General features: G+C 45.9%; 1 protein-coding gene across 1 annotated transcript in view; it reads right to left on the reverse strand.

Moving 5' to 3' along the window:
- Positions 1 to 12,776, reverse strand: part of MOSMO (modulator of smoothened) — an 85,312-nt gene extending 72,536 nt beyond the window's left edge. Inside the window, exon 1 of the mRNA XM_063934417.1 lies at positions 12,440 to 12,776. Within this exon, the coding sequence (XP_063790487.1) occupies positions 12,440 to 12,545 (106 nt within the window). The 5' untranslated portion in view covers positions 12,546 to 12,776. The remainder of the gene's footprint in view (positions 1 to 12,439) is intronic.
- Positions 12,777 to 13,407: the final 631 nt, after the last annotated feature.

A 13,407-nucleotide genomic window follows, 5' to 3' on the forward strand; every position in this document is an offset into this window, starting at 1 on the left:
GTGTCCATAAACATCTTCTTGCAGATATGGACATCGCATTTACTCTTGATGCCAGAGTGCAAATATCCCTCTGCGCATCTCGCATATATAGAAATGCATCCTTTAAATGCTCTATAGTCAATAAAATACTGTCCCTGTCAAAGGTATCAATATTTTTAGTCAGGGAATCCGACCAAGCCACCTCAGCTCTGCACATCCAGGCTGAGGCGATCGCTGGTCGCAGTATAACACCAGCATGTGTGTGTATACTTTTTAGGATATTTTTCAGCCTCCTATCAGCTGGCTCCTTAAGTACGGCCCTATCCGTAGATGGTACCGCCACTTGTTCTGATAAGCGTGTGAGCGCCTTATCCACCCTGAGGGGTGTTTCCCACCGCGCCTTAACTTCTGGCGGGAAAGGGTATACCGCCAATAATTTTCTATCGGGGGAAACCCACGCATCATCACACACTTCATTTAATTTATCTGATTCAGGAAAAACTACAGGTAGTTTTTTCACCTCACACATAATACCCTTTTTTGTGGTACTTGGAGTATCAGAAATATGTAACACCTCCTTCATTGCCCTTAACGTGTGGCCCTAAAAGAAAATACGTTTGTTTCTTCACCGTCGACACTGAAATCAGTGTCCGTGTCTGGGTCTGTGTCGACCGACTGAGGTAAATGGGCATTTTACAGTCCCTGACGGTGTTTGAGACGCCTGGACAGATACTAATTTGTTCGCCGGCCCTCTCATGTCGTCAACCGGCTTGCAGCGTGTTGACATTGTCACGTAATTTCCATAAATAAGCCATCCATTCCGGTGTCGACTCCCTAGAGAGTGACATCACCATTACAGGCAATTTGCTCCGCCTCCTCACCAATATTTTCCTCATACATGTCGACACACACGTACCGACATACAGCACACACATAGGGAATGCTCTGATAGAGGACAGGACCCACTAGCCCTTTGGGGAGACAGAGGGAGAGTTTGCCAGCACACACCAAAACACTATAATTATCCAGGGACAACCTTTATATAAGTGTTCCTTTTATAGCATTTTAATATATATACATATCGCCAAATCAGTGCCCCCCCTCTCTGTTTTAACCCTGTTTCTGTAGTGCAGTGCAGGGGAGATCATGGGAGCCTTCCCACCAGCCTTTCTGTGAGGGAAAATGGCGCTGTGTGCTGAGGAGAATAGGCCCCGCCCCCTTTTCGGCGGGCTTCTTCTCCGGAGTTTTAGATATCTGGCAGGGGTTAAATACATCCATATAGCCTCAAGGGCTATATGTGATGTATTTTTCGCCATACAGGTATTATACATTGCTGCCCAGGGCGCCCCCCCCCAGCGCCCTGCACCCTCCGTGACCGCTGTGTGAAGTGTGCTGACAACAATGGCGCACAGCTGCAGTGCTGTGCGCTACCTGATGAAGACTGAGAGTCTTCTGCCGCCTGGTTCCGGACCTCTTCATCTTCAGCATCTGCAAGGGGGGTCGGCGGCGCGGCTCCGGGACGAACCCCAGGGCGAGCCCTGTGTTCCGACTCCCTCTGGAGCTATGTCCAGTAGCCTAAGAATCCAATCCATCCTGCACGCAGGTGAGTTGAAAATCTCTCCCCTAAGTCCCTCGATGCAGTGAGCCTGTTGCCAGCAGGACTCACTGAAAATAAAGAACCTAAAAACTTTTTCTAAGCAACTCTTTAAGAGAGCCACCTAGATTGCACCCTTCTCGGCCGGGCACAAAAACCTAACTGAGGTTTGGAGGAGGGTCATAGGGGGAGGAGCCAGTACACACCATGTGATCCTAAAAGCTTGCTTTTGTGTCCTGTCTCCTGCGGAGCCGCTATTCCCCATGGTCCTGACGGAGTCCCCAGCATCCACTAGGACGTTAGAGAAATCACACCTACACTTAGGAAAGGCAGAAAGGGGGTTTGAAGGGTGTTCTTATTAGTCAGTACTAAACAAATATATGCCTATTGGGAGGTATATCTTTTGCACGTAGTATAGTGTTCTCACCAAAATTCAACAAGAACACGAAAAGGTGGTGTGTCCAGGCACTAATGGGATGTGCCCTGGCAGTTGGAGTCACTGATGGGTGCAAGCCCAGTACCACCCCCCAAGCACTCCTTTTTGTGAATAGATGCCACGTGCATAATATCTCTTCACATGGCAGCATGGCAGGCTGTTTTACCAGAAAGCTGCTAAAAGGGCACGGCGCATTTTGCCCTTTAAAAATTAACTGATGAGGCGTAGCTATGGTGGTAAACCATCACATTTGCTGCCAATGCAGAGGCATCCTGAGAGGCACATAGCTCTGCGGGACGCAGTCAGTTTACCGGCAGTTGGGACTCCAGACACCGACCCGGTTCTCCCACTCTGTTGGTGTATCCACGCCACCAACCGAGTACTGGACCTGCTGCGTTGCGAGCGGGGACTCGCTGCCGGGATTCCAGCAGACGGGATGTTGCTGTCAGTATATTGACAGCTGGCATCCTGTCTAGCGGGATATCGTATGTATTCCAGCTCTGCATGTGAAAATACACTATTTATCAGTGCTCATTTCTAATGAGTGATGTACACCCAAATAAAATCTACATCTACTTCACTGCATTCTAACGTTACCAAATCAGACAAACATAATTTTATATACATAACAGAATAAAAAATAAATTTAAAAAAGTAATTCATGGGTAGTAAAAGCCACCGATGTTACAACTAGAATAAGCAACAGACATATGTTAATGAAGGCACTGCTGCGGATGGACAGTATGATGTATGGTTTAGGAGCCAGACAGAGAGAGCTAAGTGCCAAATTGTTATTTACAATATTACAATTTGAAGCAATAAGCGAGATGGCAATTAAGCAGATTAAGAAAAGAAATGCAGGAATCAGACTGACCACAGGCCTTTGCTGTGATATCACAGCACCATTCACAGCCTAAAGAAGGGAGATTACAGATGTGTCCTCCCACACTTCGCCTGTGTGTGCCTTAAACACTCCGCTATGGGTAGCAATTCCCAGACCTTCCTTCTTATTTCTGACGTTAGCACCTCTGTCGCCTCATCGCTGCATACGAAGTAGCACATGGTGTTATGGGACTTTTTTTTTATTTTTGTCTTGAGAGTAGGAACAAAGGGGGTAATTTAGAGTTGATCGCAGCAGCAAATTTGTTAGAAAATGGGCAAAACCATGTGCACTGCAGGGGGGCAGATATAACATGTGCAGAGTGTGTTAGATTTGGGTGGGGTGTGTTCAAACTGAAATCTAAATTGCAGTGTAAAAATAAAGCAGCCAGTATTTACCCTGCACAGAAACAATATAACCCACCCAAATCTAAAGGGCCCTACACATTGAACGATCCGCCGCCGAGCTGCCTGACGGCGGATACGGCCGACGGGTGACCCGGCGACGGGGGGCAGTGACAGGGGGAATGAAGTTTCTTCACTCCCCCCATCACCCGGCTCCACAGAAGTGCAGGCAAATATAGACGAGATCGTCCATATTGGCCTGCATGCACAGCCGACGGGGCACCAGCGATGAACGAGCGCGGGGCCGCGCATCGTTCATCGCTTGTGCCTCCACACTCAAAGATATGAACGGTATCTCGTTCATTAATGAACGATATCGTTCATATCTTTGAGTGATATCGCCCAGTGTGTAGGACCTATAACTCTCTCTGCACATGTTATATCTGCCACAATTGCAGTGCGCATGGTTTTGCCCAACTACTAACAAATTTGCTGCTGTGGTCAACTCTGAATTACCCCCAAAGTTGCACATTAATCACAACGCTACATGCCGCGGCTCACTGTACTTTTGTCGCATTACCTATGCGTATAAAATGCAAATGTGGCACTAAACTGTGTGGCTGGATGCATGACGCAGCTTAGACGAAAAGTCAGTCAAGCGCCAAACAGAGCTATTTGGTGTGATCAGAGGATAAATGTGGACACATCTGTATATTAGCTCAAATAAATGCCTCATACTTAACTGAATGTAATAATAGTAAATCAATAGGATAAATAGCGTTTCAGTCCAATATTGTAGAAAATAAATCACTGCAACTAGGTACACTATATGGGCAAAGAGCAGACACCTTACATGGGGGCTCATTCAGATGCGGTCACAAGTCGGCGGATGTTTATGCATCTGAGCCGCAGTGTGCACGAGCAGCGATTAAAATGGTATGGCAGTTGCATGGAGGGATTAATCGCAAAGTGAGTGACAGGAAGACTTTTGGGGTGGTACCGAGGAGTGGTTGGCCAAATATAGGCATGTCATGGCCGTTCAGACGGAGTTTTCTGGGTGTGTATAAATTAGCGGTTGTGAAATCACTTGCTACTGGAAAGGCCTCTGCGTCCCAGGAGAGCAGCTCAGCCTGCGCGCCTTCAGAGGTATTCAGAATCTGCATGATGACCCAATATGCGACAACAGTACAGATATTCCTGCAGTTGAAAACCGTTGGATGAAAATGAAGAGACAGCAGTGGGCATCCCTATGCTCAGTTTAGCTTGTGTCCATATTCGCATACAGCGGCGATTGCAAATGGAAAAGTCAGCAACTTCAATTGCAAGAACAACCACATCCAAATTAGTGTGCTGAACATAGTAACATAGTTTCTGAGGTTGAAAAAAGACAATTGTCTATTGAGTTCAACCTATTTGTGGTCACCTACGCTGTATTATTTTTAGGACTAATTTTGTCTGTTGCTAATGTCGGCCGTTGTGTTTATGCCTAATAACTATAGTGCGTGACTACACACCATAACCCTGGATACCCTTATCCATTAGGAATTTATCTATCCCATTCTTAAAAGTGTTGACCGAGTCGGCCATTACTACTCTCTCAGGCAGGGAATTTCAAACCCGTATTGACCTTACTGTGAAAAAACCTTATCGCCTCTGTGTGCGAAATCTCCTCTCCTCTAACCTAAGCGGGTGTCCATGTGTCCTCTGTGTTGATCTTACCAAAAACAGATCCCCCGCAAGCTCTGTGTATTGTCCCCTTATATATTTGTAAATATTGATCATGTCCCTTCTTAGTCTCCTCTTTTCTAGTGTAAACATGCCTAGCCTTGCAAGCCTTTCCTCGTATTCCAGCGTCTCCATCCCCTAAATTAGTTTGGTTGCCCGCCTTTGAACCTTTTCTAGTTACAAGATATCCTTTTTGTAGTATGGTGGCCAAAATTGTGCACAGTATTCAAGATGTGGTCTCACTAGTGATTTATATAATGGGAGTATAACACTCTCATCCCTTGCATCAATTCCCCGCTTTATGCATGCTAATACCTTGTTAGCCGCCTTTGCTGCAATCCCACTTTGAGTACTGCTGCTTAGTTTGCCATATATGTGAACACCCAAGTCTTTTTCCAGTACAGAATCACTTAATTTTACCCCATTTAGTATGTAGGTGTTATTTTTGTTCCTGCTACCAAAGTGCATTACCTTACATTTGTCTGTATTGAAGCTCATTCTCCATTTTGCTGCCCATGCTTCCAGCATAATTAAGTCGTTCTGAAGAGACTCAGCATCCCCCTCCGTATTTATAACCTTACACAATTTGGTATCGTCTGCAAAAATTGACACCATGCTCTCTAGATCTACTGCTAGATCGTTAATGAAAATGTTGAATAGTGGTCCAAGTACAGACCCTTGTGGCACACCACTTAGTACTTCAGTACAATTTTAAAAAGTTCCATTTACCACAACGCGCTGCTTTCTATTATCTAATCAATTTCTGACCCAAGTGCATATTGTGCTCCATAGCCCTAGTTCTTGAAACTTATAGATAAGTCTCATGTGAGGTACTGTGTCGAAAGCTTTAGCAAAGTCTAAAAAGTAATTGCAGGGCTAGTCTTGTTTTACACAAAAAACTTTTTTAGCATAGCAGGGCTGCTAAAGCGATCGCAGCCCTGCTATGCTAAAATACACTCCCCCATAGGCGGCATCTAGTTGATCGCACGAGCAGCAAAAAGTTGCTACGTGCAATCAATTCGGAATGACCCCTTGTGTCTGGAACAAACCATGTTGCAGTACAAGGGAAGCAAATACATTTATATTTTTTTCTGTGCAGGGTAAATACTAGCTGCTTTTGCATGTACACTAGCCCACAAATGTTAGATGCTTTATTTTTATACTGCAATTTAGATTTCAGTTTGAACAGAGATTGTAACTTGCGAGCAGTGCCCTCCTACCTCTATGTCTGTCTGTTTTTGTCCAGTTGTTCTATTACTAATGTTCTAATTGTAAAGCGCAACGGAATATGCTGCGCTATATAAGAAACTGTTAATAAATAAAAATAATCACCCAAATCTAACTCTCTGCACGTTACATCTGCCCCACCTGCAGTGCAGCATCGCTTTGACCGGTTGCTTGATTGTTTGCTTTACTTAACTTTCAGATTATCTTTACTTACAAACATGAATCAAGCCTATAGCTGTGGAGATTCACATCCATTCAGTCACAAGGGCTAAAGGGGGGAACTGAATCCTCCCAATGCGAGGCAGCGAGCACTTTATAGCGAGTTCCCCAATTGGCCATGTGTGCGAAGGGGGCAGATTGTGTTGCTGTTGCCGGCATTGAAGAACCACAGCAATGGCTGATTTGCCCCCTTCGCATGTGATTAAATTTCCTCCTTAGAGAGGGTGGGCACGGATATTGAGAAAGAAGGCCTGGCTCTCCATAGGTGTTTCCATTCATCCCAAAAGTGTACAAAGGGGCTGATGTCAGTTCTTTGTGCAGGCCAGTCAAGATCTTCCACACCAAACTTGTCAACCCATTGTTTGATAGACCTCGCACTCTGCATGGGAGCATTGTCCTGCTGAAACAGGAAAACACCTTCCCCAAACTGTTCTAACAAATTTGGAAGCACACAGTTCCATAGAATGTCACTGTATGCTGTAGCATTAAGATTTCCTTTCTCTGGAACAGAGAGGCTCAAGCCAAACAATAGGACAAATGTGTCCTTCAGACAGCAAGATGATTAAGTATTGTGTATTTAATAATCAGTTTCTGTGCAGACGCTACTTCCAGTCTGGAACTTTGTGGTATCGCTGCAGACTAAGACAGGCAATTTTTATGCTACACACTTGGCGGCCTGTTCTGTGAGCTTATACAGTCTACCACTTTACAGCGGACCTGTTGTTGTTCTCCCTTCACAATACTTACAGGGGATACAGTAATGTTACTACTAATGTTTTTATGGAGACAGTACAGCTGTACGCTTCATTTTATTCACCTGTTTGCAAAGGCTGTAGCTAAAAAGGGCAAACACAAAATAGAAGAAATGTCCATACACTTTTGGCCATATAGTGTAATATGGGTACCTGAAACACTGCATTAAAAATAATTGCATGGCAAAAAAACCCGGCTGTGTGTGACATGTGCACCCATCATTTTACTAAATGCATTGTTCATGCTGATCATAGGATGACGGGTCCATGTCCAATTTGGCTACACGTGTGAATGGTGATCACATAAATCTAGACACTTCAGAGGTCTGGCTGAACAATCAATGGATTAGAGCCAAAATCTTGATGCACACAGGAGCAATTACTGGTAATCATGGAGGCCAGTGGTCCAGGTATTTTTATTCCAAAATGGTCTAAACCGACCACAATGACTTAAATTCAATAACCAAATATTGCCTTGTCAGTGTCACACTTTAGACAGGAAAAACTCTACCCAACGTCCAGCTTTTAATACCACATTTCTACCTCAGACAGCTTTTGTACATGAATTGTTTCTGCCGTCACCCTCTGACGGTAAAGAGCAGAAATCCGCCCAAAGTCGGGCTTTTGGCCGCTGAAACAGCATGCCCAGTAGTCTGTTCAGGTTTACACGTCTAAACCTTGCGCATTTAGCCGCGGCATGCGCAATAAGTAAAAGACGCCAGTAACTTGCACTAAACGGCACAAATAACTGACTATAGCCCGATAATTCAGACAGGAGCTACGGGTGTAGAAAACAACTGAATCTCCCCCACATATGTGATCTGTCAGTGGCTCCCAATCAAGAATACTGTAAAACAAATGAATTTGTGTTATAACAATTATAAAACTACAATGAATGCTTGTAATATTGGTTTTTACTTTAAACACTGATGCTTTGCTCCATTTTACAGTGAATTACTAGGATACCACTTAAAGTTTGCTTCTGGTAGAAATACATGAAAAAGTGTCTCTTTTAGCTGGCATGGCCGTAGAGGTCGCTAGCGAGGCCTGATGAAAGATGGCAACCAATGCGACACTGCTGTACTACTCCATCCCCCAGGGTTTTAAATTGAAATCAGTTCTGCACAAGGGCAATACGACTTGCATCCTGCTCTCTGGCACCCATACGGGGCATCGTGATTTGTGCCTCAGAATGCTGTGCGATTGGCATATGCAGCACATGAACTGCATTGTAAAGTTAAACTCAAGTGCAAAAATGGGAACCAATATTCCCCACTGAGTCATATGCATCAAACGTTACACTCCCAAGTATAAAGGTTTACTGCCACTGGGAGGGGACTCTTTGGAGATGTGGAGTCTATTGCCATGTGGGGTAGGGGATAATGCTTTGATGGAGACACTGGGGGTTGGGAGGAAAGGTCACTGGGAGATCTATGGCCACTGGAGAATGGACTGCAACAGAGAAGACATATGGACACTGCAGGGTACTACACACCCCAGGGCGTGCGTATATAATATAGATAGATAAAACAATGTAAGAGCAGACATACAGCAAGGGCGCAACTAGGCAGATTTCTGCTTGCACCCTCCTATAGTTGCAGCTATAGCGCTGCAAATTAAATAGCTCCGGAAACTTTTTCCCCTGGAGCTAAACATTGTATTCTATTCAGTTCCCCCATTGAGGGTTTTTTTGTTTTTTGTTTTTTTAAACGAAAACACAATTTTCTAATATTGTTTTTTTGTGGGGAAAAACCCCCATCTGTTAAGTCCTAATAAAAACATTTGTTTTGCACATTTTTAGTCTGTAGCTCAGGCTACACTGGAGATGTAGACAAATCATTTTCACGCAGATGAAAGGATTATTTTCATACAGAGATTAAAGCTATGATTACACATTACTACATGGTGCTAGTAAGAATAGGCTGACAAGCTTTCCATAATACAAGATTGCATTCCATTTTACATGCATACCACATCTTGTATCCTGGAAAAACATATACCAAAATCTAAAAAAGGCGCTATGATCATCATAAATACAAGGACAAAAAGCATACGTATCCAAGAGGACTCAAGCAATAGACACTAAAGCTGGATAACCACTAGAATTATTTGTATCCCAGCAACGGTGCAACGTGATATAATGATACATCATGAGGCTGTACACACTATCCGATGCATCATAAGATGGCGCAATGTATCATTACATACTGCATGTAAAATACATTGCGCCATCTGTGGCATTGTGCAGCAAATCAGATGGGATGATCCAATGAACGACAGAACACTGAGACGGGTCTGGGACACAGGGTCGACAACAAAAAGGTTGACGCCAATTGGTCGACACACCTTAGGTCGACATGGAGAAAAGGTCGACATTAGTTTTTTATGGTTTTTTTGGTGTTGTTTTCTTCGCAGAGTGACCGGGAACCCCAATTAGTGCACCGCATCCCCTCGCATGGCTCGCCATGCTTCGGGCATAGTGCCTTCGCTCCGCTACCGCTCGGCACAGATTACCGTTCCAATCGTAGTCCGCGTGGATCGTTAAGTATGAGAAGGTTCCAAAAAAGAAAAAAAATCGTGAAAAACTCATGTCGACCTTTTCTCCATGTCGACCTAAGGTGCGTCGACCAATTGGCGGCGGCCTAAGGTGTGTCGACCTTTTAGTTGTCGACCTGGAGTCCGGATACCCACTGAGACACACTATCCGATGTTTTGCTGCAATCGTATCGATACGATATACTGTTCAATGTGTACCTGGCTTTACACTCTGCTCAGCTAGGTCCAATACATACACACTTTAGGGGTAGATGTATTATTAGAGCATATATTGTGCAGTTAATGTGGATTCTGCTTCATTGCTCATCGAGGCTAAGCAAGCAGCAATAATGGCAAGATGTATTAACACCTCGGTCACCAAAGTGGGGGGCTGAACCCATCCAGCAATCTCTGCAAGCCCTGTACAGGATCACCTAATGCCGACGCTGTATGGCAACGGTGATATCTTTACAAGAATGCAAAGAACGTAGAGGTAAATTATTTTTTTCTACAGTAACAGCTTTTATACACTTTGTAGATTGATACCAGTAAATTGTGCTGGATTTAGTTCACTTGACACTTACCACCTCCCGCTTTATCTAAGTGCCATAATGGGTTTAGATGCTAAACTAAGCACATGTGGCTGTAGCTCATTTCCATTCTATCAATATACATTTAATAACATTGTTCCTCAACAAATTCCATGTACTCAGCACAAGAAACTTCTCAAATTGACTCTATGTACTAAAAACTAACAATTACAAAAGTCCCAAGATAATTAAATAAATAGGACCAAACCACTCTAAGGAAAATGGCAACAAAACAGTGATAAAAATCACAGGGCAGCTCTACTTGGGCCACGTTTGTAATTTACATTCTTTCAATGATGGTAAATAGCTCTGCATCCAATGACTCATATCTGCTTCTAATTCCCTCCTATTCCCCATCACCACCACCATTTATTTCATGGATAAATAGCAACATTTTCAAATTATTTCCAACAAACTGCTGTTCAGGTTCACCGCTTCATATGCAATACTGTCTAATGGTGCATACACACTAGGTGATAATAGTAAACGACGTTGCTCATTTTGCCCTTCCTGAGCGACACTGTTTACTATATTGGTCAGTGTGTACCCTGCCGAACGGCGAGAAATGCGCAGCCCCGCGGAGCGTTAATGACACTCGCTGTTGGCCGCACATGCAGCTCAATTAGGACTGTCGTCCAAAAGCTGCATGCACGGCCCGGCTACAGCATGATGTCACTGAGAGATATCGTTTACATATTACTCAGTGTGTACGCACTACCGACGACCGCCCGGCAGGGAAGGTAATGCACTAGGCGACGTCGCTCATAGAGCACATCGCCTAGTATGTACCCACCTTAAGAATTTATCTATTTACAGTTTCTTATATAGGGGGTCATTCCGAGTTGATCGCTAGCTGCCGTTGTTCGCTGCGTAGCGATCAGTGAAAAAAACGGCTTATCTGCGCATGCACCGCAATGCACACGCGCATCGTACGGGTATGAAGTCCTTTGTGGTTTTGCACTGGTTTTAGCGACGATTCCAATCACACAGCCGAACGCAAGAAGATTGACAGGAAGTGGGAGTTTCTGGGTGTCAACTGACCGTTTTCTGGGAGTGTTTGGAAAAACGCAGGCATGGCCGGGCAGGTATCTGACGTCATTACCGTGTCACTCGTCGCAGCAATCATCGCACAGGATAATTAACTACAGGGCTGGTCTTGTTTTGCACAAAATGTGTTTGCAGGCGCTCTGCTGCGCAGGCGTTCGCACTCCTGCAAAGCAAAAATACACTCCCCAATGGGCGGCGACCATGCGTTTGCACGGTGCTAAAAACTGCTAGCATATTCTGTTGCACCTTACAATTGGAAGCAACAGTGCTAAAACAAACTGGGTAATAACAGACAGTAGGAAAGCCCTGCTCGCAAGCTTACAATCTATAGGACAGGTTTAGATAATAGTAGCTGAAATACATACACAATCTCCTGTCTGTCTCTCACACAGAAGTTATTTGGGGGTGGGGGGAAATATAGATCCATGTCCACTCTCCCTATGCACCACCTCCCCTCCAGCCCTCCCCATATATACCATCTCCTCACCTCCAACCCACCCATATATACCATTCACCTCCTCCCCCATATATATCATCACAGTACACACACATACCACCAACTGCCCTCCAACCCCCCCATATATACCATCTCCTCACCATACATACCACCACCTACCCTCATATATACCAACACCTCCCCTCCAACCCCCCCTATATATACACACCACCTCCCCACCAACACCCCCATATAATCCATCTACTCACCTCCTCCCCACCCATGTATACCACTCAATATATACCATCTCCTCACACACACACACACACACACACACACATTCCACCACCTCCCCTCCAGTACCCCCATATATACCATCTCCTCCCCATACATACCACCTCCCCTCCAACCACCCCATACATACCAACACCTCCCCTCCAACCCCCCCATATAGACCAATCACCTACTCCCCCATACAGCCCATCTCCTCACACATACATAACACCACCACCTCCCCTCCAACACACCCCATATTTACCATCTCCTCACCTCCTTTCCCATATGCACCACTACCTGACCTCCCCCCCATATTGCAACGCTTTGACACCACAAACAGCGCAGAGTCCCATGGGCTTGTCCCCCCGCCTCAACTGGTGCCCCATGCCCACTACTCACCCGCAGATTCCCCGGTGTTTATCCAGTCCGGATTGGCGATGCTGGCGATAGCAAAGATATCCGCGGCCAGAAACAGACATCCTGAAATGATAGTCAGTTTATCCATATCTTTCCCCCCCGCCGCCGCTGGGCCTCCCGGTGCCCGCTCCCCTCTCAGACGGAGGGGGGAGATCCCTCCGCACACAACACGATCCCAGCGCTGGGACCGGGCCGAATACTGCCCCGGAACTCAAGTCTCCTCTCCCGAAGTATCCCCGGAAGTAAACAGCGCGCTCTCCCTCCCCGGGCGCTGAGTGTTCCGCCCACAGATTGTTACTACGGAAGCTGACAGGAACCATGTGCGCGGTGCACCTAGCAACAGGGATCACGTGATGCACGGTGACTCGCTCTCCGTTCTTTCACCGTCCTACTTTGTTGCCCTCCCTCTGTTTCCGTGATAGCTGCGCGTGTGACCCCGCCGGCCAAGTGTCACCCGCTCCTTCGCCATTATCTCTATAGGCCTGGATAGATGTATACGTCTGCAGCTGCCGCTATGGGCTCCTGTATTTACTATGCTGTGTGATATCACGTTTGAAGGCGGTGTTTGTCGTTGTGTAGTGTATGATTTTATAGCGCGTGCACATCTGCAGCCCTGCAGAGAGTATTTGGCCGTTCACATCAGTCTCTGCCCTAGAGCTTAAAATCTGTATTCCCTATCACGGGTGTAGTATGGTTTGCCATCGGTCGGGGTCCCAGCGACCAGTATACCGGTGCCGGAATCCCGACCGCCGGCATACCGACAGCTGGATGAGCGCAAATGAGCCCCTTGTGGCCTCGCTGCGCTCGCCACGCTGCGCGCACGATTGCGCACCACGCTATCCTCCCTCCAGGGGGGTCGTAGACCCCCAAGAGGGAGAAAAGATGTTGGTATGCCGGCGCCGGTATGGTGGTTGCCGGGAGCCCGGCAACCTGAAGACCATCCCCCTAGG

This window comes from Pseudophryne corroboree, chromosome 7 (assembly GCF_028390025.1).
Source record: "Pseudophryne corroboree isolate aPseCor3 chromosome 7, aPseCor3.hap2, whole genome shotgun sequence".
NCBI classification, from domain to species: Eukaryota; Metazoa; Chordata; class Amphibia; order Anura; family Myobatrachidae; genus Pseudophryne; species Pseudophryne corroboree.